At 59.5% G+C, this 26,459-nt stretch overlaps 4 protein-coding genes across 11 annotated transcripts in view; 3 read left to right on the top strand and 1 right to left on the bottom strand.

Moving 5' to 3' along the window:
- PHF21A (PHD finger protein 21A) overlaps window positions 1-7,008 on the top strand; it is a 187,981-nt gene extending 180,973 nt beyond the window's left edge. The window contains exons 19-21 of the mRNA XM_034644695.1: window positions 56-131; window positions 529-632; window positions 2,140-7,008. Coding sequence (XP_034500586.1) covers window positions 56-131; window positions 529-632; window positions 2,140-2,397 — 438 coding nt within the window. The 3' untranslated portion in view covers window positions 2,398-7,008. The remainder of the gene's footprint in view (window positions 1-55; window positions 132-528; window positions 633-2,139) is intronic.
- A 142-nt stretch (window positions 7,009-7,150) lies between these two features.
- On the bottom strand, window positions 7,151-16,417 carry LARGE2 (LARGE xylosyl- and glucuronyltransferase 2). Of its 6 annotated transcripts, none has more exons than XM_034644690.1 (16): window positions 15,729-16,417; window positions 12,612-15,565; window positions 12,360-12,518; window positions 12,172-12,281; window positions 11,748-11,830; window positions 11,381-11,504; window positions 10,954-11,125; window positions 10,721-10,825; window positions 10,132-10,244; window positions 9,919-10,044; window positions 9,686-9,841; window positions 9,395-9,587; window positions 8,702-8,912; window positions 8,222-8,371; window positions 7,918-8,113; window positions 7,151-7,661 (listed from the first exon to the last, which is right to left on the bottom strand). In XM_034644690.1, exons 3-16 carry the CDS (start codon window positions 12,454-12,456, stop codon window positions 7,452-7,454), a joined length of 2,046 nt encoding a protein of 681 aa, XP_034500581.1. In that variant the 5' UTR covers window positions 12,457-12,518; window positions 12,612-15,565; window positions 15,729-16,417; the 3' UTR covers window positions 7,151-7,451. The 6 variants fall into 6 exon arrangements, with proteins under 6 accessions (XP_034500581.1, XP_034500579.1, XP_034500580.1 ...); XM_034644688.1 differs by having other exon boundaries at window positions 8,702-8,980; window positions 9,395-9,555; XM_034644689.1 differs by having other exon boundaries at window positions 8,702-8,980; window positions 9,395-9,555; window positions 11,411-11,504.
- Window positions 16,418-16,455: 38 nt separating this feature from the next.
- PEX16 (peroxisomal biogenesis factor 16) lies at window positions 16,456-22,854 on the top strand. 3 transcript variants are annotated; one of them, XM_034644693.1, is made up of 11 exons: window positions 16,456-16,812; window positions 17,016-17,051; window positions 17,822-17,898; window positions 18,248-18,381; window positions 18,518-18,618; window positions 19,313-19,393; window positions 19,479-19,631; window positions 19,729-19,805; window positions 19,932-20,051; window positions 21,810-21,874; window positions 22,452-22,854. In XM_034644693.1, exons 1-11 carry the CDS (start codon window positions 16,701-16,703, stop codon window positions 22,837-22,839), a joined length of 1,344 nt encoding a protein of 447 aa, XP_034500584.1. In that variant the 5' UTR covers window positions 16,456-16,700; the 3' UTR covers window positions 22,840-22,854. The 3 variants fall into 3 exon arrangements, with proteins under 3 accessions (XP_034500584.1, XP_002922346.1, XP_034500585.1); XM_002922300.4 differs by having other exon boundaries at window positions 16,594-16,812; window positions 19,733-19,805; window positions 22,452-22,607; XM_034644694.1 differs by lacking the exon at window positions 17,822-17,898 and having other exon boundaries at window positions 16,710-16,812.
- Window positions 22,855-25,664: 2,810 nt separating this feature from the next.
- Window positions 25,665-26,432, top strand: C16H11orf94 (chromosome 16 C11orf94 homolog). Its single transcript, XM_002922302.4, has 3 exons — window positions 25,665-25,800; window positions 26,019-26,092; window positions 26,255-26,432. Exons 1-3 carry the CDS (start codon window positions 25,697-25,699, stop codon window positions 26,374-26,376), a joined length of 300 nt encoding a protein of 99 aa, XP_002922348.1. The 5' UTR covers window positions 25,665-25,696; the 3' UTR covers window positions 26,377-26,432.
- The last annotated feature ends 27 nt before the right edge of the window (window positions 26,433-26,459 follow it).

The following is a 26,459-nucleotide window of genomic DNA, read 5'->3' as shown; positions in this document are numbered from 1 at the left end:
CACAGGGGATGTGTTTATACCTCCTTTCAAGGTTAAATTCTAAACTTCATTTCAGATGCTGAAGAAGGAAGAAGCAATTCCATGGCCTGGAACTTTAGCAATTGTTCATTCCTATATCGCCTACAAAGCAGGTAAAGTATCGGCCACACTCCCTTTTGTGTAAGCCTCCCCTTGCTTAAAGAAAAAAAGTACTGGAATGCCACATTTGTTTTGTTTTCAAAAGGAAATTTAAAGTTAAAAATGAAAAGCTTTTCTTGAACAGAATGAAAGTTTGTGTAGTATTTTCTTGGGGAGGAAGAACGAGAAGCGGCATCTTGTTTAGAGCCAGGCCCCCACCACTGACCGTTTCCTTAGCATGCGTGGCTGTACACAGAATAAGGGAAAGTCTAGGTGGGTGCCATCTGCACGCTGGCTGGAGCTCAGGGGAACTTTGGGCAAAATATCTTCTTTGGCCAGCATTCTGAACACATTGGCCTTTTCAAAGAATTTATTGTTAAAAAGTTTTGTTTTGTTTTGTTTTGTTTTCAGCAAAAGAAGAAGAGAAACAGAAATTACTTAAATGGAGTTCAGATTTAAAACAAGAACGAGAACAACTAGAGCAGAAGGTGAAACAGCTCAGCAATTCTATAAGTGTAAGTAGACCTCATGCTTCACTGGTGGGCACGGCTAGGGACCCTTCCACGGCACAAAAGTCCATGTGGCTCCAAGAGTGGATTCGGGTCCTTCAGCTTAATAGCACAGGTAACTTGGGGTGGACACAAAGTTACAGTTTGGCCCTCAGGACAGGTAGCCAGTTGGTATCTGGTGCCTTCACCAAGCTCTGGAACCTCCCATCGGCTTTGATCTGAGAGAGGATTTTCAGTCTCCAGGCTGAAGAGTTAAAGTAGTGACTACAGCAGGATGGCCACCCCCGCTGTGTGTTCCCAAGTGGGTTTGGGGGGACTGTGAAGCCTCTCCCCACGCCAGGTAGACACAGATCTGGTCCCTACAGAGCAGCCTTTCTCGTCGTCCTAGTTAGTGGTGGTCCGCATGGCCCCTCGCTCCCGTCCTTTCTTCCATGCCCTGCTGATTGCGTCTCCAGGTTTTCCTGACCAGCCTGAGGACGAGAGGCTCCTGGAGACAAGTATTGGAAGTAAATACTGTCCAGCCTGGCCTGTCCAGGTGGAAACCGGGTTGTATCTGCAGCAGAGATTCTGGGCCCCTCCAGAGCGGGTTTTATTTCTCATTGAGTAGGTGCTCCTCCCCTTGTTGGAGCCAGATGGCTTCAGTCCTCGTGGACAGCAGGTGGTACCCTGGACTTGGTGGCAGTTGGGCTGTCCCACTCAGCTGCTTTCTCCTCGTCACCCTACTCCCCGTGGCATGCAGGTTTCACATCTCTTTGCCTGCCTAGAACAGAAGCCAGCAGCAGGGGGAGACCGTAGGAAAAAGGGCAAATGACTGCAAGTCCGTGACCGAGTGGAAGGGTTTCTGTTGGCTGCAGTGTTTGATTCTCCCAAATATCACTGTGCTACCCCAGGCCTGCCTCTAAATTCTTGCCAACCGAGTGGTCCTCGGTAGCCCTCAGATTGGATCCAGATACCACTGGCTCGTTTTCTACCCTTGAAAGCTCAGTCCAGTCCAGAGCACACTGGCACCCATTTGCGTGGCAGAAGCATACTGAAACCTGCCCAAACCAGCTTCAGTGCAGCTCTGGGAATGTTGTTTTTAAATTGCTTTTATTTTGTAGCGTTAGAGTGGTAATTTACATTTGGTTTTAAGTCCTAGTGTCAAGCAGGGTTGGTTTTGAAACCACTCACTGGCATTCTCCCTGCTGCCTGTGGGGCNACCAGCTTCAGTGCAGCTCTGGGAATGTTGTTTTTAAATTGCTTTTATTTTGTAGCGTTAGAGTGGTAATTCACATTTGGTTTTTTAAGTCCTAGTGTCAAGCAGGGTTGGTTTTGAAACCACTCACTGGCATTCTCCCTGCTGCCTGTGGGGCCTCCTCCTTCCATTGGGCGCTTGTTTCCCCTCCAGTGCAGAGCAGAACAAGGCCTAGGTGCAGCACACCAGCCGGCAGGGTTCTTTTCCCGGGAGAGGGCTGCCAGGCCTGTCAGAAAAGCCACGGAGGCTCAGTGCCACTGCCCCTCTCATTTGCTGCAGAAATGTATGGAAATGAAGAATACCATCTTGGCCCGGCAGAAGGAGATGCACAGCTCCCTGGAGAAGGTAAAACAGCTGATCCGCCTCATCCACGGCATCGACCTCTCCAAACCTGTAGACTCTGAGGCCACTGTGGGGGCCGTCTCCAACGGCCCGGACTGCACCCCCCCTGCCAACGCCGCCACCTCCACGCCGGCCCACTCCCCCTCCTCCCAGAGCTGCACAGCGAACTGTACCCAGGGGGACGAGACTAAATAACAGAGCCCCGCGAGGAGAAGCCACGGGATCCCGGCGGCAAGGAGAGCAAAAACACTGAAGACTCTAGAAAAGCAAAGCCGGATTTCTTCTGGAAAGTACAGAATTCTTTTGGTTCTTTGGTTCCAGAGAGAGAGAAGATGCTTGTGCCAGGTGGCACCAGAGTTTGCCAATTGATCCTTCTTATTCTGTGTGTACATGCAAAGATTGGACCATGTTACATGAACTAGTGCCAGCTGGAGGTTCTGTGCCAGCACCATGCCAAGTGAAATAATATATTTACTCTCTCTATTATACACCAGTGTGTGCCTGCAGCAGCCTCCACAGCCACCATGGGTTTGTTTTTGTTTCGTTGGGTGGGGAGCAGGGACGGGCGGAGGGAGGAGAGCAGGTTTCAGATCCTTATTTGCCGAGCCGTTTGTTTAGGTAGAGAAGACAAGTCCAAAGAGTGTGTGGGCTTTCCTGTTTCTAAACTTTCACTACTATAAAACCAAAAAAAGGAAATCGAGATTTAACCAACCCCAGTGCCCAGAGGAGGGATGGGAGGGAATGGGAGGGAGCCGGGGTGGGGAAAGTCTATCAAATAAGCAGTATTTCCTATTGTCTGGGGTGGGGCACAGTGCCCGGAGAGGTGGACACCGAGGACAGCCACGGGGTCCTTCTCCCGCGGACTCTGCTTCCCGCCCCTGGGCGCCCCCCCCCACTCCCCGCGTTCCTTCCCTGCTTTGGCAAATTGGCGCGCATCCCCGTGGATGATCCGGTTACCTTCCCTCTCCAAGGACAGGCAAGAGGCCGCCTCAGCCGGGGCCATTGCCCGGGGCAGGGAAAAAGGGTGTGTCCAGGGAGGAAAAAAAAGGTGGATCAGTGATTTTTACTTGAAAACAAGCTCCATCCCTTTTCTATATTTATAAGAAGAGAAGATTCTGAGAGAAGCAGCACGCGACCCAGGTGTGTGTGAATTGAATGGAGATGTTTCTTTTCTCTTTTTTTAAATTTTTGTTTTGTTTTGTTTTCTTTAAGAAAAAGTTTTATTTTGTTGTTTCTTTTACTTTTTTGGTAACAAAAACTAAAATAAGGAATAGAAAAGCTGTTTTTCAGGCTGACAGTCAATTAAGGGTAGTCGAGGCCGTGCATGGTAGAATAGGAATCATAGTGTCAGTGAGGTCCAGTGAGTCCGTGTGAGTCCTTGTGTCATCGTTCGGGGCACTGTTTTTTATGCAAGGGCAAAAATCTTTGTATCTGGGGAAAACAACAACAACAACTTTTTTTTAAATTAAAAAGGAAAATAAAAGATATTGAGGTCTTCCTAGTGTTACTTAAATTAAGATCAAGGTAAGAAACATTGTAAAAAAAAAATTACAAAAGTGCTATTTGTTTCCTAAAAACAGTGATTTCTATTAAAAAGGTGTCAGAACTGGAGAAAATGCTGTGTAGTTATAATTTTTTAGCACAGAACCTGCTGATCATGATGACATTTTGCTGTGTTTGTGTCTCAAGACTGGTGGGCTAGTCTCCGTGATTTCTGTCCTCTGGACGACTGCAGCCCTGATGGGCAGCGGCTGAGCCCTCCCACCACTCTCCCCTCCTCGGAAAGGACTGTCCTCTCTTCTTGGCGCAGGGATCTGGGCTTCTGGTTTTGAAGCCCACATGGAGTGTGGATGGTATCAGGGCCCTACCCTACCCATTGTCTCCTCGGATTTTGCTAGAGCAAAAGGCTGGTGCCTATATAAGATCCCTTCCTTTGGTGCTGCTCTCCGTCTTTCAGCCACCAGCATTGTGAGTGCCTGGGGGACAATTTTGAAGGACATGGCCAGTGACACTCATTGGTGCCCAGGCACCCTGGCCTTGGTGGGAGGGTGCAGGGGGTAGGCTGGCTGCATCAGCCCTTGGTGCTGAGAAAGAACAAAGGAGTGAGATGTCTTGAGGGTACATGGTGTCTCTGAGACAAAGAGCCCCAGGGTGGCCTTTATGTCTGTCTTGCCTTTGAAGAGGTCTGACTCTATAGCGCTTTCTCTGCCTGCTGGCTCCAGGTACTGGGGATAGAGTTTACTGCCCTTTGCCCATCCACAAGCTTCCTGGGCGACCTTTGGCTAGAACTGCTGTGCTTGCCTTGGCTTGGCCTGTCTCCTTTTTGAGAAAACTAGGGTTCTGAAAGACTCAGACCATTTCTGTCATCTTGCCTCGTGCGAAGTGAATTTTGTCAGGTGTGTGCCCTCTTCAGAGACCTTGGCCCATCGTGTGCCTGGCCCATGGGAGGGAGGCAGGCGCTCGTCGCCCCAGCTCTCCTGGGACAGCTCTCCCAAGCCCGCCCCATACTCCATAATGGCCAGAGTCTAGGAGGGGCAGAAAAGGTCCTGTTAGTTTCTCCCTCGCCCAGTTAGGCCCAGAGATCCCAGTTAGAACCCTGAAAGCAAATTCAAGAGAAAGGGTTACTTCTTAGGTCAAATATGCCTCATCTCTGCCGGCCATTTCATCTTCCCAGGAATGTTAGGGGACTAAGAGTGGCTTATACAGGCATCAGAGTCAGGCCCTGGCTGCGAGGTTGCCTGAGAAGGACAGAGGAGCTCCCTTTTCTCCTGTAGAAACCAAGGTGCTACGTCTAGTCAGGGAGCTTTGGAAATGCCTGGACTAGTTGGAGAGGAATAGTTGGCAGAGGCTCAGAGCCCAGCAGCAGGCTGTGCGTCCGTTCTTAAGCTCTCCCATTTGACTTGTCTGGGCCCAGAGACTGGGAGTTGCCACATAAGACCTATCTTTTCTTGAAAGAAGTTAGGAAACGATCATCACTAGAGGCCTTGGTTCGGAAAGGAGCTGTGTGCGAATTCTCGGGGTGTTGGGGGCGATGGGGGGCAGAGCGAGGCACTGACTGGTATCTTGCCTGCTGCTGTGAGTACGCACACTCCGGCCTCACCCGGGGTTGGGATAGGGATTCTTCCTAAAGTGCAGGCACGAGCTATTTTGTGTGTGAGTCAGCTGGTGTGGAGCACAAAATGCAACTCTGCCCCCAAACCCACGTTCTGGACTCAAATTCCAAAACTTAACTTACTGCCAAGAAAAGGCCCTGGTCACTCCGCCTCCTTTTCCTCTACTGTCCTGCCGAGAGAAGACCCTCTGTGCCCTAGACCTGTGGGTGCTTGTGACCACCCGAGACACATGTTCGTGACTCCTCACCTGGGCTGTCTCCACCTCCCTCTTCTCCTTTCCCTCTGCTGCTCTTTCACCATGCCCAGGCTTAGCTGCTCACAGGCACATCTCAGACCAGCTGGCTTCGCAGTCACTTCAGAGCCCAGGGAGTGGCTGGTCTGGGACGAGGCGTTGGCTGCCCCTGGGCCCTTGATCAGGAGGCCAGTGGCGCAGGCACTGCACCCTGGAGCCGGTGAGGTCATGTTGCTGTCATCTTCCTGCCTCACATTCTTCTTGCCAATGGCCCCCGCAGGTCCTTTTTCTTTGCTGGAGCCTGTTGGGTCTTGTCTCGCCTCTGCTGAGCTCATCCGGAGTTCTGCTCTCTCCGTTCCTTATCAGGCCCTTTGGGGCAAGCGGGCTCGGGGGGCCTTCTCTGCGCAGGGCAGCATCCGAGTGCCCAGTTTCCCTGCAGGGCCTGCCTGTCCTGGCTTCTTCCTGGCTCAGGCTCAGTAGTGCAGGTGGGCACAACGGCCGCCCCCACGCCTCTGCTCATAAGTGAGGGTGACTGTTTCCCGCTAGGTCTGCATGGACGGTTGCCCCTCCAGCCATCTCTGATACTTCCTCTGGGGGCCAGCAGAGCCTCTCTGGGCTCTTACTCCCAAGTCACACCACGCACACTAAGAGGTTTCCTCCCTTCACTCCCTTTCAGGGTGTGGTCTTATTTATCCAAAGGGCTTAATTTAGGAGACTTTTACCCCAGGGGTAAAAGGCTCTCCTGGGTAGTGGGATGGATGGTGGCCCAGGTACGCTCCAGGCCCTGGGTTCTCCAGATTCCATGGCTTCTGTTGGATAGGGGCAACTCTGCTCTGTAAATGACTGTGGGCCTCACCCCCACCCCTCAGCTGGGCACCTTGACAGGAAACAGGAGACCCATTCTCACCCTGACTTATAGCCGTCCTCGGTGTCCGCTCCTCTCCAAGGGAGGGGGCGGCCCCCGGGAAGATTTCCCTGGCCCTCCGGCATTAGTGAAGGGGAGGACGCTGGGGGTCGTCCCCCCCAGAGAGCCAGGGTGGAACTTTTAAAAAGAGCCCTCGTAGAGGAAGGGCAGGGCTCACAGATTCCACTTTGCTCCCCCCTCCCACGAGGCCCTTCCTCCCTGAGGACTCCCCCATCCCCCACAGCAGCCTTTGGCCCCTGCACCTCTGTCTTTGGGTCCTCAGCCCAGGGTAAGCTGCAGTCAGGCAGGACAGGACGGGCAGCCAGAGGTCAGCACACTCCGAGCAGAAAAGAGCCAGCCAGCCCCCAATCCTGTCTCTTGTCCACGCCCTTTGTGATTTCAGTCTTGGTAGAACTTGTATTTGGAGTTTTGTGCTTCAAAGTTTTTGTTTTTGTTTGTTTCATTTTTGTTTTGAGGGGGTGGGGGGGATCCAGAGCAGCTGATCAATTTGTATTTATTTATTTTAACATTTTACTAAATAAAGCCAAATAAAGTCTCTCAGCCTCATGGTGTTGGGTTTGGGGCAGGGGAGGGTGGGCAAAACACACTCGGGTCCGGGCCCTCCTGCAACTCCAGGGAGACTCAGCCTCTTCCCGGCTGACCCACACCCTCATGCCCCAAACCAGATGGAACGTGAAAGCGAGCTTGAAGCACTTTAATTACGAAAAAGGGATGTACAGATGAAGACGGGGGAACCAGCCCCAAACAGCTGGGGCACCAGGAAAGTAGGCCCCAGCCATAGATAGCAGCAAGGGGAAGGAAGCCCCCAGGACCCACCCCACAGGTGCTCCAACTGAAGCCCTTTCCACTGAGACTTTCAATAATTTAAATAACGGGGAGCAGGGGGGAAGGTGGCCAGGGTGTTCCAGTGTCCGCAGGGAGCCTGTGAGAGCCAAGGGGGAGGATGGGGGTGAGCCACGCAGGCCCAGCCTCCGGGGGGTCAGGCGGGGCCTCGGGGCTGCTGCAGGGCCGTGAGGTATTTGAGGGCAGCAGCCCCATAGTGACGGGACAAGTCCTGGTGGAACTCATCCTTCAGGGCCTGGAGGCAGTCACGATAGGTGGGGCTGGAGCGGAAGCGAGAGATGTCAAGGCTTGGGGCGTGTGGCAGGTGGATGGCGAAGGCCTCGGGCAGCACCAGGAGCTCATACTCCTACAGGGGCGGAGGCAGATGGACAGTCATTGCCTGGGCTGGGGGTTAGGGGATTGCAGCTCTGGCGGATGGGGAGCAGGCTTACTTGATAGCCCCTGACAGCCAAAGTAAGGCCAAAGGGCAGATTTTAGTTCTATACCGATGGAATTTCTAACAGTCCTGCCTAATGGTGCCGTGTGCCATGCTGCGGTATAGTGAGCTCCCTGGGCCTGGAGGCATCCAAATTGAAACTGGAGGCAGGAAGGCACCTCCTCACCTGGGCATCCAGCTCCACAATGTGGGCCACCTTGTTCCAGCCAAAGCCCACAAATCGGGGGTCATAGCGGGGACAGTCGCGAGGCACGACCACATAGGGCTCGTAGTCAGCTGCCCACTGCACACGGTATGGGGTCTGAGCCTCCCGCCAGCGGGCGTAGTCTGTGGGCGCGTGACCCTGGGGCCACTCGTGGTACCTGTGGAACAGGATGGGGCAGGGCGCCGAGCTAAGGCTAGGAGCTCAGTGAGAGGGTGGGGGCACCGGGGTGGGGCACGGAGCCGAGCAGAGCAGTGGCCTCTCCCACCTGAAGGTGTAGAGGGAGCCAGAGTCCAGCAAGGCCAGCAGTTCGGCCTTGGAGCTGGGGAAGCTGAAGCGGTAGCGTAGGGTCTCGAATGCCGGCACCACCAGAGCCGCTTTCCGCTCTCTGCCCAGCTTCAGCTGCTCGATGGAGGCCCTGAGGGGGAGTCCCCGTGAACGCGGCAGAGGAGGGAAGGCTCCCGGCCCAGCGAGTCCCTCGCTTCTCTTAGCCGCGGGACCCCAGGCCGGCTGGCCCTACCGCCCCGCAGGAGACGGACTCGAGTGCGGCTGCTACGGGAAGCAGGTCCCAGCCTCCCGTCCTCTCCCGCGGCAGCCCAGAGCACCGATGCGGCCCCCGCCCCCGGCCCCCGTATGGACCCCAGCTAACAGAGGACACTGAGGCCCAGAAAGGAGCCACCACCACTTGCCTAGGGGCCCCGTCCACAGACACCCTCCGCCGTTCCTCTCCCTCCCTCCCCAGGCCCACCTGAGGTAGTCGTAGAGGGAATAGGCAGGCAGGAAGTCAATGTCGCTGAGGAAGACGTAAGGCGTGAGGGCCTGGGCCAAGGCCACGTTACGCAGCTGGTTGACGGGGTAGAGGGGACCCTCACGGTACACCACGTGGTAGGCCACGTTCTGCCGGGCAGAGAGCACTGCCGAGGCCTCGACGAAACGCAGGAACTGCTGGGCCTCTGCGTCTGTGAGGTACAAGGCCAGGCTCATGGGGCCCGGCCAGTGCCTGCACAGGGCTTCCAGCATCTGCAGCCTGGGGCGAGGGGGGTGGTCAGCCCGGCTGGGACACCTCCCCCAGGCAGCTGCCCTAGACACCCCTTCAAAGGACTTACTGAGCACCTTCCCAGGGCTTTTTAAGCGGGTCTCACCTAATCTTCACAACTACCCCGCAGGGGGGGCCCTTTCCCAGGTAACAAATAAGAACACCGAAGGCCAGAGATAGTAAGACTTGCCCGTGGTCCCAAAGCTAAAGAGGGGCAGTTCCAGGCGCTTGCATGATTCCCCAAACCCAAGCTCTCAACCACAGCCAGTGTCTCCAAATTCTGGAACTCCTCAAGCATGAGGCAGCGAGCGAGAGCTCTTCCTTCCACCCGCTGAAACCGTCCTCTCGCAAATCCCCAGTCCCAGCCCCTGCCTTGCCCCCTGCCGCGGCCCTCGGCACTCTCACCGGTCAATGGAGAGCTGGGCCACCAGGGTGACATCGTGAGGCCGGGGAAGCGGCGGCTCGAGGGGCAGGAAGGTGACGTGCACGCGGTGCACGGTGAGCTGCTGCTGCCGGAACTCGAAGCAGGCATCTTCCTCGTCCAGCTGGGCCAGGGCCCGCTGCACCTGCGGGGGTCGGGGGGAGACGAGCGCCAGGGCTGCGGCGGGAGGGTAAGGCCCCAGACAGGGCCGGGTCCCACCAGAGCAGACAGGGGGCAGAGCCTCCCCAAGGCAAGGGAAGGCGGCTCCCTCTCACCTGCTCTGCCCCAGACGGGGGCGGGCTGGGGCACCCGAAGAGCTCTCTCCGCAGCAGGTTCCCGTCATACTCCAGGAAGGTCAGGTAGAGGTTGCGGAAGTGGTCCACATGCTTGTTCTTCACCCGCAGCTTCTTGGGGGAGTTCCAGTGGATTACCTGGGACCCAGGAGGGTGGTGTTCAGGGGATGGGCACAGGGAACGGAAGCCCACCGCTCGGCCCCTGGCCCACTCACCTTGAGATCAGACGCCTCCGAGTAGCAACGCTCAGCCAGCGTGTGGTCTGACAGCTGAACGTTCCAGACGCAGGGCAGGGGCTGCACCAACCTGGGGTGCTCCTTGATTACGGCATTGAAGATGTCCTGGGCGGAGACTTCCATCATGCCTCGGCCCAGAGCCTGCCCCCCACCCACCCTCCCACCGCTCCCCGTCCAACGCTCCCCCCAGACCTGGTCGGCCAGTGAGGTGGCGGGCAGGGTGAGGAGCTCCCGCGTGGCCGTCAGCTTCCACATCTGCTCCCAGCCAGCCTGCCGGAGCCGGTCCAGCCGCAGGAGGATCACACCTGCCCAGGGGAAGGGGTGGTCATGCCCACCTGGGGTAACCCTGCTCCTGGGGTCAGGGGTCACGAAGACGGCTTTCGAATGTTTACTTTTTAACTTATTGGTATTTTCTGACTGCTCAGACAGGAGCATGGACTGCTTCGGCCAACCATCATTCCTCTTGGGGGGGAAGGGGGAGCACTGCACAGCTTACAGAGCACCTCCACAGCCATCTTCTCACACTCAGTGATCCCAGGGCTGGCAAAATCATCCCCATTTAATGGATGAGAAAACAGAGGTCCAGGGGGACCAAGTGGCTTGGCCACAGTCATCCAGCACAGCCATGGTTGGAACTGTTTTCCGGCTCTTCGGCCAGTGTTCTTTCCACAGCACTATTCTTTGGGGAGGGGGGTGGTTCCTAGCATTCTGTGCCCTGCCCAGTCCCTGGGGCCTGAGGACCAGCGGCCACCCCTCCTGCCTCCCCCCACCGCTGTCCCACCTGTGTTAAATCCCCGGCCCAAGGCAGGCCAGGGCCTGTGGTTCCTCCAGAGGTTGCCCAGGTACCAGTCGCTCTGGTTCTCCACAAGACCGATCACCTGCTTGTCTGGGAGGGGAGGGCACGAGGGAGCTGCCTGAGGCTGCCACTGGACCTCGGCTCAGGGCTGGGCTACCGTGGGGCCTGGACAGGCCAGGGAGGGGGGACTGGCTGGGGCTGGGTCCCAGGCCTCTCACCAGAAAAGTGAGCAAACAGTGCCCAGAGTTCTGCGATATCAGAAGCGAAGGTGACATCTGTGTCCAGGACAATGACACGGGCCAGGTCAGGGGGCAGGGTGGCAGGCAGCACCAACTTCATTAGCCCGTACAGGCCAGAGTAGTGCTTGTTGGGGATCCAGGAGACCTGGGGCTGTGGGGGGGAGGGGAAGGACAGGGCATGAACCTGGCAGAGAAGGGTCTATGAGTGCCAGAACACATTCCGGGTGACGGGGGGCAGAAGGCCCCAGGGAGGAGGAGGGGTTTGAGCTTCTGTAGGTGTGATGGGACTGGGGGGGGCGTCCCAGGTAGGTCTAACCTCTCCCCCACACCCCACCCCCCATGCCCTGGGAGGAAGGAAAGGGCTGGGCACCGCCAGAAGGAAGTGCAGAAGGGCCAGGGCTCCTGCCTTGAGCTCCTCTGCGTCATAGAAGCTGACCCAGACAGCGGGCACCATCCACGTGTGGAAGAGCATCTCCAGAATATTCCTGGCCATGGTATCAGTCACCAAATGGAAGTGCAGTGGATTTTTCCTTCGGGAAGGACAGGTAAGGGAAGCTGATAGGCCCGAGAAGGAAGAATTCGGGACAAGACCCACCGGAGGGGCTCGGAAGTGGAAGCACCGACTTCCATCCTTAGCTTAGGTCACTGTTAGAACCACCTTCAACGACGGAAGGGACACTGTCCCCGTGGCGCATACAGGGTAACTGGAGCTCTGAGATCCTGCCCATCCTGTGTCCCCTTCCCCACTCCGCACCCCCCCCAACTGGTTATACCTGTAGAAGAGCACGGATTTCACCAGGGTGACGAGGTCTCGGCTGGAGTTCTGTCCCGCACACACGATGGCCACGTGCAAGAGCTGGGGAGGGGACGCAGCGGTGGGCAACAGCCCCTCCCCCACTGGACGGTAAGAACCCACGACCCCACGACGGGGCTGGCCGGGCTCAGGCCAGGGGAGCCCTTCCAGGCGACAGAGCTAAGGGAGAGTGGGGTGGGGGGATGCGCAGCAGGAGTCCACCCTTATTTCACAAATGGAGAAACTGAGCCCGGGAGCAGGGTAGGCGTCCCCGGCCGGCTGGTCAGTGCCGGAGCCACCTGGCGGAGCTCGCCAGGTGTCGTGATTCCCACAGGTGCCCGGGTGGCCCGGCTGGGGGCGCGGCGCCCCTGAGATTCCCGCCGCCAGGGGCCGCGCGCACCTACCTCGCACTTGGGCAGCGGCGGCCGCGGCGGGACGCAGTCCGAGCGGTTGTGGCCCCCGCGGTCCGCAGACAGCTCTCCGTCGAGGGCAGCAGACCCCCGAGGCCTCCCGTCTGTTGAGACACGTGGCGTCAGCGGGCCGGGGAAGGATCCCGGGCCCCTCCGCTCGCCTCCTCGCTCGCCGCGCTCACACTCCACGTCCCCGCCGAACTGGAAGAATCCGATCAGAAGCAGCAGGAGCAGCAACGCCGCGGCCCCCAGCGCCCGGGGACGCCCTCGGGGCAGCATGGCTGCCGGCCGGGGCGCTCAGGGCGGGGCGCGACCCCGGGCTGCAGGCTCCATCGCTGTCCCTGTGGATCAGGGAGGGAGGGGGTTGGATCAGCCTTGGGCGACGGGGCCCGACGTCCACCTGGTCCTCCCTCCCGCTCTGAGTCGCCCCTCACCTGCTTCAGCGGCTCGGGGACCCCGACCTTCCTCTTCCAGAAGCCGGCCGGGGTGCAGGGGAAGGGGGTGGAGGCGCAGGCCAGCCCCGTCCAGAGCAGGAGCCAGCCCCGCCCCCAACCTGGGTTCAGGTTTCACCTCCGCTCTGCTGAGCCCAAAGGGGCGGGGAGACCCCGGGGGGCCTGGCCCCACCCCCTGCCTCGGCTTCCGACGGCCCCCCCCAACAAGCCCAGGAGGGGAATCCCCCGGGATGGCTGGAGGGAGCGGGAGCAGCCACCCAGGAAGGCCCAGTCCCCGCCACCTGCCCTGAGCCCATCCCCCTCTTCGCAGCTCGGGGGCCCCATCTCCTCCCCTTAACGTCCCAACGGGGGAGGGGCCCGTGACCCCGGGCCCGGGATCAAAGGGACGGCCGGGCTAAGGAGGAAGGAGTGGAATGCGGGCCCTCGAGGGTCAGGGACACCTGCTCTGGGCACTGGGGGCGGGGCCGGCCGAGACCTGCCCGGGAGCCTCGGAGCACCTGGAGCTCCCGGGCCGCTCCACCCCTGTGCAGGCCCGCCTGGCTGCGCGGCCCGGACAAAGCCGCCTTGCAAAGGTCGTCTCCTGCCCGGGAGCTGGCAAGGGGGCTCCATGACGCGGGGACCGGGATTCTCCACCCTTGCCTAGACCTGTGCACTGTGACTGTGGCTGGGACTGCATTTCTAACCCTGCCCCACCTTGCACCCCACAGCCGACCGCAGCCTGGCCTCGGCCCTGGCGGGAGTGGTGGGCGCTCTGGCGGTGCACAAGAACAGTCACGGTTGGCTGAGCGCACATTCTCCGTGCCAGGCCCTGCGCTGAGGTTTGAGGAGCCTCATCTCAGTTAACCCTCCCCTCAGGCCTGTGATGCAGGCATTAGTCTCCCCTGAGAAGAGAAGTGGCCTGTTAGAACACCCACCCTTTCCCCAGACCCCTTCCTAGGCTCTTCCCTGAAGGCAAAGTGGCCTGCTGCTCTTCTCTGAGGGCTTCCTGCCCCTGGACTTGCCCCTGATGCTCCTTCTGCCTGGATTCTACCAGATTCTCCCGAGGCCAGCTCCTCCTTCCACATCCCTTGGTTTATTTTATTCCTAGCACTCCTCTGAAGTTGACCTTGTGGACTTGTTTATAGATCCCCCCACCCCCCGAAGAAGGCTGCTTGTGGGCCTGGAGCCTTGTCTATCTCGTTCTGTACTGGGCGCCAGAGCCCAACCAGGGTCCAGCACCCATGAAGCCCTAAGTATGCACTGAAAGTGGATGGGACTCACCAGGCCTCTCCGAGACCCGGGGTAGCCCAACTTCACCAATAAAAAGTGAGGGCCTGAGAGACCCTAACCCCAAAAGATGCTGTGGAAAGCAGTTCAGCATGAGAACCCCCAAGTCTCCTCCTTCAAGATGCTGGGATACCTTTCTCTGGGAGATGGGGGTTTTCCAGGAAGGTCCAGTTTTGGAGGCCAGGGGGAGTGGTTGCCATGGAGACTGATGGTGGCTCCCCGCACATTTGGGAATTAAAAGGAGATGAGGGGATGGGCATGGGCGTCTGGAACTTTGAGCCTTCAGCACCCCCCCCCCCAACCCTCATCTCTAGCCTGGAGCTGGAGTGGGGTGGATGAATCCCTCCCCCAGACCCTCAACAGAGACTGGGGATGGTGGGGGGAGGGTAATAAATGTGAGGGAGAAGGTAGAGCACACAGGTCAGGGCCTGGCCAGGGGGTGCGACAGGAGCTGGGGCTGCAGAACTTACTGTGGCTACTCACAATGCCAGCCCTTCCTTGCTTAACCTTACCACTCAGGGAAGCTGCTCGCCGAGGTCCTTGCTGGGCCTCCAAGAGCTTGCTCTGGGGCAGAGGGAATGGGAGGCAGGTGTGGGCATATGAAAGGGTGCTGGTCTTCTAGGCCTGAGACCTGGTCTGACCCAGCTCTGCCCAGGACTTTGCTGTGTGACCTAAGCCCAGTCAGGCGCCCCCTCTGGGCCTCAGTGCCCTCATCTGTACTTGTTAGACTGGACTAGCTCTCTTCTGCAGCTCAGGGCAGACTAAAGGAGGGAGGTTCTGGTGCAACTTGCTCAGAGGCCCTTCCAGCCCAGCTAGGTGACCAATTCCAGGCAGGGACCCAGAAGGGAGGGGCTGCGCTGGGTGCCTCCAGCACACACGGCCACTCTTTGTTTCTGGAACCTAATCAGGCCTGAGATCTGGAGAGGAAATTCAGGCAGCCCTGCTGCCAAACTGGCTGGGCCTGTGCTCCTCTCCCAGTCCTGCAGGAAGGAGGAGAAAAAGATGCCAGTGTCCCTCACTCTGGGGGATGCTGCTGCTCTGTCCTTCACACCTATTCTCCCCAGAACCACAGGACGATCAGCCAGCTCTGTGAGTATCAAAGAAACCTCATACTCCCTGTCCTCACTCTCTCCACGGCTGCAGAGGGAGGGACTGGAGGAGTGCCCCCCAGTGAGGTTCCGGAACAGGTTCATTAAATGGCGGGGTACAGGGAGGAAAGGAGAGAGTCCCACACTGAATGCCCTGAGCCCTGGTCTTAACCCCAGCTGCTAACCTTACTCACGACCAAGTGGCCTCACTGTGTCACTGCCCTTGCTGGGCTGTGGGCAGCAGGAGAGAGGGCACTGCTGTGGGAGACACACCTTGTAGTCCATTTGGCCAGTGCCATGCTCTGTGACCTGGGACAAGTCCTTTCACTTACTTGGGCCTCTTATTCCTCATGTGTGAAAAAGAGTTAATCCCTAGCTGGCAAGGTGGCCGGAAGGAAGGGTGTAGGAGTGAGCCTGACACAGAAGAAAACTAAGCTGGAAAGGAGGATGAGGGGGAGGGGAGGGCAACGAGGGGCTGTAGCTTCCGAGTAAGGTGTGTTGCTTAAACCGCCAGACTAGACCAAGATTCTAATGTGACTGGGCGTTCTTAAGCAGATCCTTTCCACACCTGCAGATAATATCCTGTAGAAAGAATTAGGTAAAATTATGTTATCACTACTCTCAGGGTATCCTGAACCTGCGCGCTTAAGGTCCCCAAAGGCTCAGTCCCTTGACCCCACCCAAGCCCCGCCCCTTTCCCCACAGCCAATCAGTGGCGGCCTCCTCGGAGCGTCAGATTCCCTACCTCTGGCGGCTCCTCTCCCGCCACAGGCCCTTTCAGGGAGGTCGCCCGGTTTGGGAAGATTCCCAGGAGTCTCCCCCGTCCCTTGGGGAGCAGCTGAAGACCGGGAGGTGCATCCGAGGGCCGAAAAGCGCTTTGAGATTGAGCCCGAGTTCAAGGACCAAGTCTCCCCTCAAACCATTTTACAGATGGGAAAACTCGAGACCCTGAGAAGGGAAACATTCGACCAAGTCACCCCAAGCCAAATGCAGAAGGACAAAGCAGAGTTTTCTCCGCGAAGATGGGAGTGCACGTCCGCACAGTCCATGCGGGAACTGTGGCCAAAGCCCAGCACTAAAGTGGCTGAGCAGGGGATCGAGACTGCGTGGAAGGCTGGATTCTTCCTCAGTTTCCCCGGCACTACCTCTGGTGGGGGTCGGGAGACGAGGCAACTGGCCATACGGGCGCCTGCCAGGACTCCCCACCGACCTTCCCAAGTCTAATCGAAGTTCCTTTAGCAAGCTACCTCCCAGCCCTTTAAAATACAGTCGTCCCGTTCGAGCCTCTCGGCGTTCTATTGGAAAGACTCCAGGATCCTAGACCATTCTCTAGAGTGAACTGCTCAGACTACCGCGGGAGCTTTCTTGGAACTGTTAACTGCGCAGGCGCAAGAGCAGCCCACCCGGAAGGCGGAAGAACCGGGTCCCAACAGCGCGGGGTGGGTCGAGGGCGGGGTGTGTGTTAACCAATGACCTGAAGGAGCAGGGAGGGCGGGATTAGGCCCGAAGTTGCTAAGCGCTACGCTAGTGGGAGGTGATTTAAGAAATGGGGTGAAGGGTGGTTCAATGGCCCTTCACGTCATCATCCTTCTGGCCCTCGGAAGTTAAGCGACGAAGAGGCGGGCCTAGGACCGGAAGCAGGAAGGAGGGCGCAGGAAACAGGGTGCTGCAGCTCGTCGTACTGTCGGTCCGTGAGCCTGTCGGTCCCGAGGGCAGGATGGAGAAACTGCGGCTTCTGAGCCTCCGCTACCAGGAGTACGTGACTCGTCACCCGGCCGCCACGGCCCAGCTGGAGACGGCAGTGCGGGGCCTCAGTTACCTGCTGGCAGGTGCTACCCTGACCTTTGCCCCACCCCTTAGGGGCTCTGACCTCTGACCCCACTGGCCCCTTCCCTTCGGAGTCAGGGTTGTGATCGCTGTGCTTGAGAAGTTCCTTCCAGGTTCCCGTGGGGCATAGGGAGGGGATGTCCAGGGCCCCGAAGCCGCAGGCTGAGGCACATGCTCAACGTCGCCTCCTGTGCCTTCTCCCCAGGTCGCTTCGCTGATTCGCACGAGCTGTCAGAGCTGGGTGAGCGGGGCTCTAGGGTGGGTGGGGCGGCGGGGTTTCCCGCAGTCCTGGGTTTTCCTTTAGATGGTCCTGTGCTGAATCGGACAAAGATCCAGAGTCCACTGTCTTGTGCCCCGCCCCCCCATAGTGCAGAGACAAATCTGGGGACCTTGATTGTTCAGGCGGCTGACCCAAGTACCCTGGCTGCCTTGGCCCAGTTAATCCTCCCTGTAGTCATATGAGGCAGGTACTGTTACTGTCCTCAGTGTCCAGTTAAGGCAACAGAAGTTCCGTGAGGTTAGGGGACAGCTACTGATGATCCTGGAGCCAGGATTCAAGCCTGGATTTCTCACATTCAAGGAGCCCCAGACTGTACTGCCTCGGTAGTGTTTGCCCAGGGAATACTGGAGGTGTTGGTGGTGGAGGTGGGGCGGACTTTCAGGGACAAGCTGTAGAGAGCTGAGCCCAGGAGGTGAGACCACACATCCTTGGCTACTGAGAGCGATGGGACGTTCTGGGCAGCTGGCTGACCAGGGCTCTGCAGCAGGGCAGTAGCTGCTTTGTCGCAGAGATCAAACCATCCTTTCTTGTTCCAGCCACTCACACAAGATCATACTGGGGAGTGTGGAGCTCTGAGGAAGTGGGTGGGGAGGCAGGTTGGTTTCCACACTGTCTGTGGCTGGCAGAGTAGAGCAGGTAACAGGTGATCCCTGCAGCTTTGGGAGGAGGGGAGAAGGGGAGGGTGTCGAGGCCGCAGAACCAGCCCCTCAAGGCCGCATTCTCCCCCTCAGTATACTCGGCCTCTAACCTGCTTGTGCTGCTCAATGATGGGATCCTGCGGAAGGAGCTCCGGAAAAAGTTACCCGTGGTGAGAATTCTGTCAGGAGCCGAGGGCGGGAAGCACAGGGACTTGGGAGTGAAGGAGTAACCGCCAGCCCACGTGTGTAGCGTGTGTTATGGTCTCAGAGTGTGAGACATGCCTATATCCGTCTGAGCTTCAAGCCATCTCACTGGGTGAAGGGTCAAGTTGTTAGTGCCCTTGTCTCAGATGGAGAGACGGAGTTTCAGAGACATAGAGTAGCCTCTGCCACCTGGAGAACTCAGGCCTACACAGGTCGTCTTACAGAAAATCCCTCTCCTGTCAGAAGAATCCCCTAGGGGGAGGGCCTGGGACTGCCCCCCCCCAAACCTGACCTCTTGGCCTGGGGTCCTTGCAGTCGCTGTCCCAGCAGAAGCTGCTAACATGGCTGAGCGTGCTGGAGTGCGTGGAGGTGTTCATGGAGATGGGGGCCGCCAAGGTGTGGGGTGAAGTGGGCCGTTGGCTTGTCATCGCCCTCATCCAGCTGGCCAAGTATGTTGGGACTGAGGAGGGCAGGCCCTGGGTAGGGGTGACTCAGGCCAGCAGATCATATGGGGTTCACCAGTGCGCCCCTGACCCCCTGCTGGCTAGCCACCTCCCCCACAGCCCTGCCATCCTCCCAACCCAGGGCTGTTCTGCGGATGTTCCTGCTGATCTGGTTCAAGGCTGGACTCCAGACCTCACCCCCCATCACTCCGCTGGACAGGGAGACCCAGGCCCAGCCCCCGGGTAAGCTGTTTCCACGCCCTGGAGTGGCCTGGCACATGGAACTAATCTGTGGGTTTGGAGCTGGCCAGCATGAGTAGAGTGTCATCTCTTTATGGAACACATCTGTCCCCATCAGCTCAGTTTGCTCTCATCACCCTGCTTTGTACAGAGAAAATAAAGAAAGGTGATACGGCTGGGGCAAAATCAGAAACCTCATTCTTTTTTGTGGGCAGCAGTTACAGGGGAAGGCCTCAGTAGGAGACAGAGGTCCTGGCAACCGTGTTTTTGGGCCTCGTTCTGTGAATCCGGAGCCACAGCTGCGTGAGGCAGGGTACACGGCAGGTCTGTCCCTTCAGGGCTTTCTACTCCTCACCAGCTGGCCTCTAGGCCTGACACTTCTGGCCTTCCCTGAGGACCGTTCTTTGCTTCTCCTCCTGGTCATATTGAAAGCAAAGGACTGAGAGGACATGGGCCCTCCCTCCCTGAAAGCCTGGCTTCTTGGCCGGGTGATGCTGAGCTTTCCCCAAGCCGGGGACATTGCGGACCCACGGCACTGGCGACAGCGTCCTCGCCTCAGCCGCTGCCTCAGTACAGGCTTATCCACGCTCACCCGTTCTCCGTGTAGCCCGTGAGCATTCACTGCGCACGTGTTCTCCACAGGCTCTGCCGGAAACATGTCCCTCTGACAGCATGGCCTTCTGTCTGTCCTTGCTAGATGGTGACCGGAGCGCTGGCAGCCAGGAGCAGTCGTACGTGGGGAAGCGGTCGAACCGAGTGGTACGAACCCTCCAGAACAGTAAGTGTAGGATGCCACGGCCCAGGCGCCTCAGTGCTGAGGTCAGCCTGAGCCTGACCGCTCATCCGCTGCTCCTGTGTTCTAGCCCCGTCCCTGCACTCCAGGCACTGGGGAGCCCCCCAGCAGCGGGAGGGACGGCAGCAGCAGTGGCACGAGGAGCCGAGTGTCACCCCCACCCCCCTGGGGCTGCAGGAGACCATCGCTGAGTCCTTGTATATCACCCGGCCCCTGCTGCACCGTATCCTCTGCGCGCCGCTGGCCGGCCCTGCGGGGCGGGCCCGATGGGGAGCGGGAGGGCGGGCCGTGTGCCGGAGACCTCCTTGACATCTTGGCCGTCAGTGCTCAGCCTGGGCCTCTGGGGTCAGCGGTCGTGGACACCCTGGCTCCTGTCTGGGGTCGTGGACGTGACCAGGTGAGCCCGGGCCTGCCTGGGAAGTCCGTTCCCTCTGCCGGGCTTCCTGCGGCGGGCCTGTCCCCTCCTGAGCAGGCGGGGGGCCCCCCCATTGCTGGCCCTGACCGCGCCCCCTCCTGCCCGCAGCCTGAGCCTCCTGAGCGACAGGAAGGCCATGAGCCGGAGGGAGCGGCTGGAGCTGCGGCGCCGGACCGTCCTGCTGCTCTGCTACCTGCTGCGCTCCCCGTTCTACGACCGCTTCTCCGAGTGAGGACCAGCCCCTGTGCACGCCTTCCCTTCTCCCGCCTCCATCCCGGCTTCACCCAGCTCCTGCCGGGTGCCGTCCTGGGCGCAGCCGTGTCCTTGGAGCGCTCTGGCCGCCGGCTCAGCGTGCAGGCGTGAAGCAGGGGCGGCGCGCTGCGGGCAGGGCCGCGGGGGTGGTGGCAGGGGCAGGCTTGCTTCCTCTTGAGTAATCTGGAGGCCCGCTTTGCCGAGGAGGCACTTGAGGCTCAGAGCAGCTGGGCTCCTCACACGGAGCCGCCCAGCTAGCCGGTGGCAGAGCCAGGGGCCACCGCCATTCTCTCTCTTGGCCTGTCCCCGCCTTGCCCGGCCTCTGCTCTGTCACCTGAGAGGGTCCAGAGCTTCCAGCCTCAGCCAGACAGAGAGGGCCCACTGGCGGCAAGTAGGGGGTGGCTTGGGGCCGAGAGCCCCGAGGCCTGCCAGGTGACTGCCTGAGGTCAGACTGCGACCTGAGGAGGGGTCTCTGTACGGCGACAGAAGCCAGACCGGACGCTCCCGTCTTAATAAGTCTGCTGCTGGAAGACTGCAGTAGTGCCTGGAATTACATGTATCGTTATGGCCACACAACCTCTGTGTGGGTCTGGTTTGGCTTGCTGTGTGTTGGAGGCAATAGGAACTAAGTTTGTGCCATCCTTTGTACCACCTCGGTGCAAATAGCTTGGCCTGGCAATTCCTGTTTTCACCTAAGTTTGCAAGCTCACAAGGTGCTAAAGGCAAATCCTATTCCGTGCTCTAAAGGAATATTCCGAAGACTTAACACGGACCATAAGACCTTCCCCCACAGACGGCCTGCACTTTGTAGAGGAAGCGTAGCCCCGGGATCTCGGAACCGAGGCATTTTGAGGCGACAGTACCTGCAGAGGTGGCCCCGTAGGCAGCAAGCCTCTAGTGTGGCTCCTGCTGAGCTGACCGCCCAGCTCCCTTAGAGCAGTGGCCCAGACTGAGAAAGGTCTAGAAACCTGTCAGCGAAATTCCTGGTTTCCCCAGAGGACGGGGAACAGACTGCTGAGTGGCTCTGGGGTGCAGGCAGTGCAGGGAGCCCCCCTTTCCTTCCTGTCGGAGACCAAGTGTCGTCTCTGGGGCTGGGCTGCCTTCCAGTCATGTGACCTTCAGCAAGTTATTGAACCTCTCTGTGCCTCATCTGTACAGTGGGGACGTGACAGGGTTGTGGGAGGCCTTAAATGACTTCAGACACACGGGAGCACGTGGCGGAATCACTTAACAAATACCGGGGCTTATCATCATTTCTTTAAGTAACGTCCCACCCCAGGTTCTCCTGTGGGAAAACACTGTCTTAAAAAAAATAGGGCTTTGGTCCCTGCTGCTTCCTTTGAGTGTGCCCCCTCAGATTGGGTGCCCCCCCCCCGGGGGGGGGGACCTGGTCACTCAGCATTGGCTCGTGAGGTTTCAGCGTGGCTCAGCTCTTCTGCCTTACTGGGGGCTTCTCGAAGGCAGGGTGGGGCTGTCCTTCCCCCTGGGCCCTCACCATCCCTGGGCTGGGACTGCCCCATGCATGGCGCTCCAGGAGTATGTTGGCTCAGGAGAAGGAAGGGCAAGACAAGGGAGAGAGCGGCGGGAGGAGTGTCTGGGGTGACGTAAGCACCCACCCAAAGCTGAGCTGTGGGCGGCCCGGGCCTGTGGCCCAGAGCTCTTGTCCTCTTGTACTGGGGTCTGCGGGCACCCAGACCCCCTGCTCAGCCCGCTCCCTGCTTATCTTCTCTGCAGGGCAAGGATCCTCTTCCTGCTCCAGCTGCTGGCAGACCATGTCCCGGGCGTTGGCCTAGTCGCAAGTAAGTGTGGGATGGGGCGTGATGATTACTGAGTGGCGTGGATCTTTTGAGTGGCCCCGTGTCCGTTTTCTCTTTATCTCCTTGTCATTGATTCTTGCAGTCAGGAGAGGGAGCCCAGAGGTCAGGTTGGGTGGGTGACAGCTCCTGGGCACGGCCAGGCTGGCCCGTAGATCCTCCGGGGTGGCTGGAGGAAGGTGTCCTGTTCTGGGAGGAGTGTTGGGCCACACTGGGCTGTCAGCCTTAGCCTGGCCTCGGGATCCTGGAGCCGTACACCCCTGGCTTCTCTGGGGCTTCTGTGGCGGAGCTGAGGGCCACCAGGCTGTTCAGAGCTCTTACGTCAGCAGAGACAAGCCCAGAGACAAGCCGTGTGGCTTCTCTGAGCCTGAGGGTCTTTGCAAAGGGGGACAAAGTTCCCTGCCGAGGCTGCCTCCCTCGGAGCGGGCAGGCGGGAGAGTCAGTTGGGCCCCTGGCTTGAGCTGTGAGCAGCCTACTGGGGCCGCTGCGGCCGAGAAGGGCCTGAGGTAGTGCAGGGCACGCTGGAGTCTGGCTCTCAGCCCCGCACTCTCTCTCCTTGCAGGGCCGCTCATGGATTACTTGCCCATCTGGCAGAAAATTTATTTCTACAGTTGGGGCTGACACATCCCGGGAGTGCGTGCAGGGAGGGGCAGGGGTGTCCCGGCCTTTCGGTCCCCCGGGGCCCCTTCGCCCTAATAAAACTGACTCTGGCAGTGTCCCAGCATGTGGCCTCTCCATGCCTGCGGCGCGGGGCTCCCGGCACTCTGGGCCAGCCTGGCTCTGCGGACAGAGCAGCCGGAGCAGAACCCTCACCTCTCTGCCGATGGAGCCACCGCAGCCCGCACCTCGTCCCTGGGCTGAGAAGCCTCCGTTGGGACAGGGACCTGGGCTCCTCTGGTCACAGAAAGCCGGGACCTAGCCTCCTCGAGCATGGCCGCCACAGAGGTTAACTCAGCCCTCCCCCCGCCCCGGTCCCTGGTGACAACAGACAAGGCCCGCTGGGCAGGGGTGACAGCTGCCTGTGCGGCCTCTGGCCAGAGCCTGTCTGCCCCTTCCCTGCAGAGCCCTGTCGCTCTGGCCTGCCAGCCTTTCTGTGACGGAGCCTGGTGAGTGGCGGGCCCGGCGTGGTGCAGTGACACCTCCGAGTCCTGAGCCCCCATTTGACAGCAGGAGGTTTTCTCCCACAGGTGAAGAGGGTCAGGCACCAGCCAGCCCTGGGGCAGATGCTGGGGGTGGGCGTCGGAGGGGCTGGGAGCACGAGCGGGTGCAGGTTCAGGGGGTATGAGCTGAGGTCTCCCCACACTCCCCAGGCCAGCTCCGTGGTGGCCGAGTGTCCCGGAGCCACACACACACGCTGCTGGGGAGGGTGCAGGTGCCCAGATGGAGAGACCGCGACCTGGCAGAAGCCCTTTCTCAGCGCCCCCACCCTGGCCCCTTTGCCCCGTGAACAGACCGTACTGTGCTGCTGGAGTTTCTAGCCGGACAGCCGCCCTTCCAGTTCTGAGGGCTCCGTCTGCACCAGCCTCTGCCCCGCCTGGCTTCCTCTGACGCCCTGGGGGGAGCCCCGGTAGATGGGGCCAGCCTACCTCTGCTCTCCCCGTCCCCCGCCCCAGTGCCTCTGGGAAGGCACACCCAGGTCCTGGGCTGGAAGGTGAAGGAACGAGCCTTCAGGTGGTTGCAGCTTGGGGCCCTGACCCATTGGGTACAAGTGCACGTGCCCTGGAGCCAGCTCTGGGCCTGGTGCTGTGCGTGCGGCAGAGGAAGTAGGCCTTGCTATCTCCCACCGATAGGCGGACACACAGAAATGGCATGACGCAGGGGTGTGGGAATAGGTAGGAGGGTGTCCCTGAGGAAGTCTGGGTTGGAGGCGAGTGGGGATGCTTGCTGCCTAGAAGGACGCCTGCGGAGGGCACACCCGTCGGGGAGGCCTCGGTTCAAGCAGGGGTGACCCTGCGTCAGTGTCCGGCAGGCCAGCTGGGAGAGGTTGTGCACTGCAAGCCCCTGCTGGGGCAGAAGGGAGGGAGGAGCCGGCGGGAGGGGAAGGTCAGGGCCAAACCCAATAGCCCATCGCAGGCCTGGCAAGAAACTCAGACCTGCCTCCGAAAGGCAGTGGAGAGGGGACCATTTAAAACCTCATCCCAGGGGCGCCTGGGTGGCTCGGTCAGTTAAGCGCCTGCCTTCAGCTCAGGGCGTGATCCCGGAGTCCCAGGATCAAGTCCCACATCAGCCTCCCTGCTCAGCAGGGGGTCTGCTTCTCCCTCTGCCCCTCACCCTGCTGCTCGTGCTCTAATAATCTTTAAAAAAATAAGCAAACCTCCCCCCAGCGGCCTGGTGCCGGGGCTCCTGGCAGGCAGTGCTGGAGGGTGGGCACAGGGACACAGTGGGCAGAAACCTCCAACAGTGGATGGGGCCGGAAGAAGGCTGTGGCGGGGGGAGGACAGGGTGTAGGGGGCACCCAGGCAGGCTTGGGACTGGGTATGGATAGAGAGGGAGACGGCATCTCAGAGGCAAGGAGGGTGAGGGACGAGGGACTGAGTTGGGCGGAGTGTCCAGAACTCCCGGTTCCCGGCAGCCGTGAGCTGTAGTGAGGACGGAGGACACAGACACAGGCTTGTGAGGGACGGTTGCGTCCAGGACACAAAGGGAGAGGACCACTGAGCTGTTAGTGTGCGGGCTCAGCACACAGAAACAGTCTGAAGGAGATGCCTGCACTTGTCACCCTGGGTTGGGGTTACGGAGGACCAGGAGCCAGGGATGTCCCTCTCCGGGCCTTGGGCACCTCATTGGTTATGGGCATGGGGCCGGACCCCCAGTAGGTCTTCCGTCTTAGAAGCGACGGGGTTTCCAAGTGCAGAGCCCTGCCCAGACCCCCGTTCTGACTCCACAGTGGGCCAGGAGTTTCGTGTTTAAAGCCTCAGGGCTTCAGAAGTGAGCTGGGGCCACGCGGCACCAACAGGACTGGGCAGAAAGCCAAGAAAGGACTCACGGCTTGGCCTCAGCCTGAGAGGCGACCGTCGCCATGCTATCACGTTGTATTTATTCACTCAACAAATACTGAGCATCTGCCACATGTGGCTGGGGACCCTGCAGTGAACCAAACCAGTCCCTACCCTCGGGAAGCTTCCACTCCAGGAAGGAAGCAAGTTGCGGGCTTTGCCAGCTAATTCACATCTCTCTGTCCAGCCTCAGGGGTGGTGGCAGGGCCTGTGGAACCCTGGCGCTGGGCTGTTGGAAGCTTCGGGAAGCTGGGGGGAGGTCTCTTAGAGCAGGCTCCCCTCAGTGGCCTCTCTGAGCGGGCCAGGGCCTAACGGCCTGCTCTGGGCTCTCCGGCTGGCTGGCGGGTGGGATGTTCCTGGCATCAGAGAGACACAGGGTGGCGGCAGCAGGAGGCGGGGAGGAGGCAGAGTGGCAATGGCTGGGGCTCTCCGCATGACCTCTCCTCTGTGCCGCCCCTTGGGCAGAGAGGTCTGTACCTGACCTCACAGATGAGGCCACAATTGTGACATGTCCACCTCGCAAGAGGCAAGGTTGGAATGTGAACCGAGATCAGACGCCAGAGGTCTGTGCCCTTACCCCTTGGGCAGTGACAATAGAGCAAGATGCAGTTCGGCACCTGTTGGCCGACACCGTCAGTAAAACAAAAACCAAATCTCGGCTGGAGGTCTCCGGCCTCGCTGCAGAGCTGGCGCTGACCTGAGCCCTGGAACTCCTGCCCTTTGTGAGGTGGCCCTGGGCGTTGGCGGCAGCTCCGCCCTTCTGCCGGGGGAGGGGCAGGCAGAAGCCCAGGGACCGGGACCTGAGCAGGAGATGGTTCGCACCATGCCGGGGGCTCTGTATCCCAGAGCTGGGCTCAGCCTCTTCCTCCTCTACCTCGTCCTGGCAGCTGTGCTCCTCCGCCCCCAGCCCCTGAGGTAAGTCCCGGGGACAGAGGATCAAGGGTCCACAGGGCTGGGGGATCTCTGGGAGGTGGGGGGCTCTGTCGTGCTGCCTCCCACTCCCCTCCCCAGAGGACCGGCTGGTGCCATTATCCAGGGAGTCGAGGCTCGCCCGGTCCCCCACCCTGAGCCTTCACAGGGAGGTGGTGAGTGGCCGGCAGGGCCAAGGCTGAGCACCCCAATATCTCCCACAGGCCTCAGCGATCTGTTCCTGAAGAATTTTCAGCCCCTCTGGAACTCTCGCAGCCACTTTCCGGCCTAGTGGATGGTAGTATCTGAGCCGTGCCCTGCCCGGCCCCCATGATGTGGGACACAGACCCTAGGGGAGGGCACCCACGTCCAGCCTCGGGGTCTTTTCATCCCAAACAGCACTGATCTGGGGTGATCTCAGCAGATTCCCCCTGCCACCCACACCCTCTTCTTTCCTTAGACTATGGGGTTCGACCCAAGCACCCCTGGCCACGAGGGCCTCGACCCCTCCTCTCCCGGGCCCAGCAGCGCAAGCGGGATGGGCCAGACATGGCTGAGTATTACTACAATGCACACCTGTGACAGCCCCTTATAAAGCTATTCTGTGCAGCAAAGGCTTGGGTGTTCCTGGCATGGACATCAGCTGGGGGGGGGGGGGCAGGGAA

The sequence above is a fragment of the Ailuropoda melanoleuca genome, chromosome 16, assembly GCF_002007445.2.
Source record: "Ailuropoda melanoleuca isolate Jingjing chromosome 16, ASM200744v2, whole genome shotgun sequence".
Classification (NCBI taxonomy): domain Eukaryota; kingdom Metazoa; phylum Chordata; class Mammalia; order Carnivora; family Ursidae; genus Ailuropoda; species Ailuropoda melanoleuca.
Note: the sequence above shows the minus strand (reverse complement) of the source record. Positions and strands in the feature narration are given on the sequence as shown.

What these genes read in the sequence shown, in the direction of transcription:
- C16H11orf94 (XM_002922302.4), top strand. Translation starts at nt 25,697, where the DNA reads ATGGTTCGCACCATGCCGGGGGCTCTGTATCCCAGAGCTGGGCTCAGC. An exon ending in CTCCGCCCCCAGCCCCTGAG is followed by an intron (nt 25,801 to 26,018) that starts GTAAGTCCCGGG and finishes TATCTCCCACAG; the next exon opens with GCCTCAGCGATCTGTTCCTG. An exon ending in ACTTTCCGGCCTAGTGGATG is followed by an intron (nt 26,093 to 26,254) that starts GTAGTATCTGAG and finishes TTCTTTCCTTAG; the next exon opens with ACTATGGGGTTCGACCCAAG.
- PEX16 (XM_034644693.1), top strand. Translation starts at nt 16,701, where the DNA reads ATGGAGAAACTGCGGCTTCTGAGCCTCCGCTACCAGGAGTACGTGACT. An exon ending in GGTACGAACCCTCCAGAACA is followed by an intron (nt 19,394 to 19,478) that starts GTAAGTGTAGGA and finishes CCTGTGTTCTAG; the next exon opens with CCCCGTCCCTGCACTCCAGG. An exon ending in GGGGTCGTGGACGTGACCAG is followed by an intron (nt 19,806 to 19,931) that starts GTGAGCCCGGGC and finishes TCCTGCCCGCAG; the next exon opens with CCTGAGCCTCCTGAGCGACA.
- LARGE2 (XM_034644686.1), bottom strand. Translation starts at nt 12,456, where the DNA reads ATGCTGCCCCGAGGGCGTCCCCGGGCGCTGGGGGCCGCGGCGTTGCTG. An exon ending in CGCCGCTGCCCAAGTGCGAG is followed by an intron (nt 11,831 to 12,171) that starts GTAGGTGCGCGC and finishes TCCCCTCCCCAG; the next exon opens with CTCTTGCACGTGGCCATCGT. An exon ending in TTGTGGAGCTGGATGCCCAG is followed by an intron (nt 7,662 to 7,917) that starts GTGAGGAGGTGC and finishes CCGCCCCTGTAG; the next exon opens with GAGTATGAGCTCCTGGTGCT.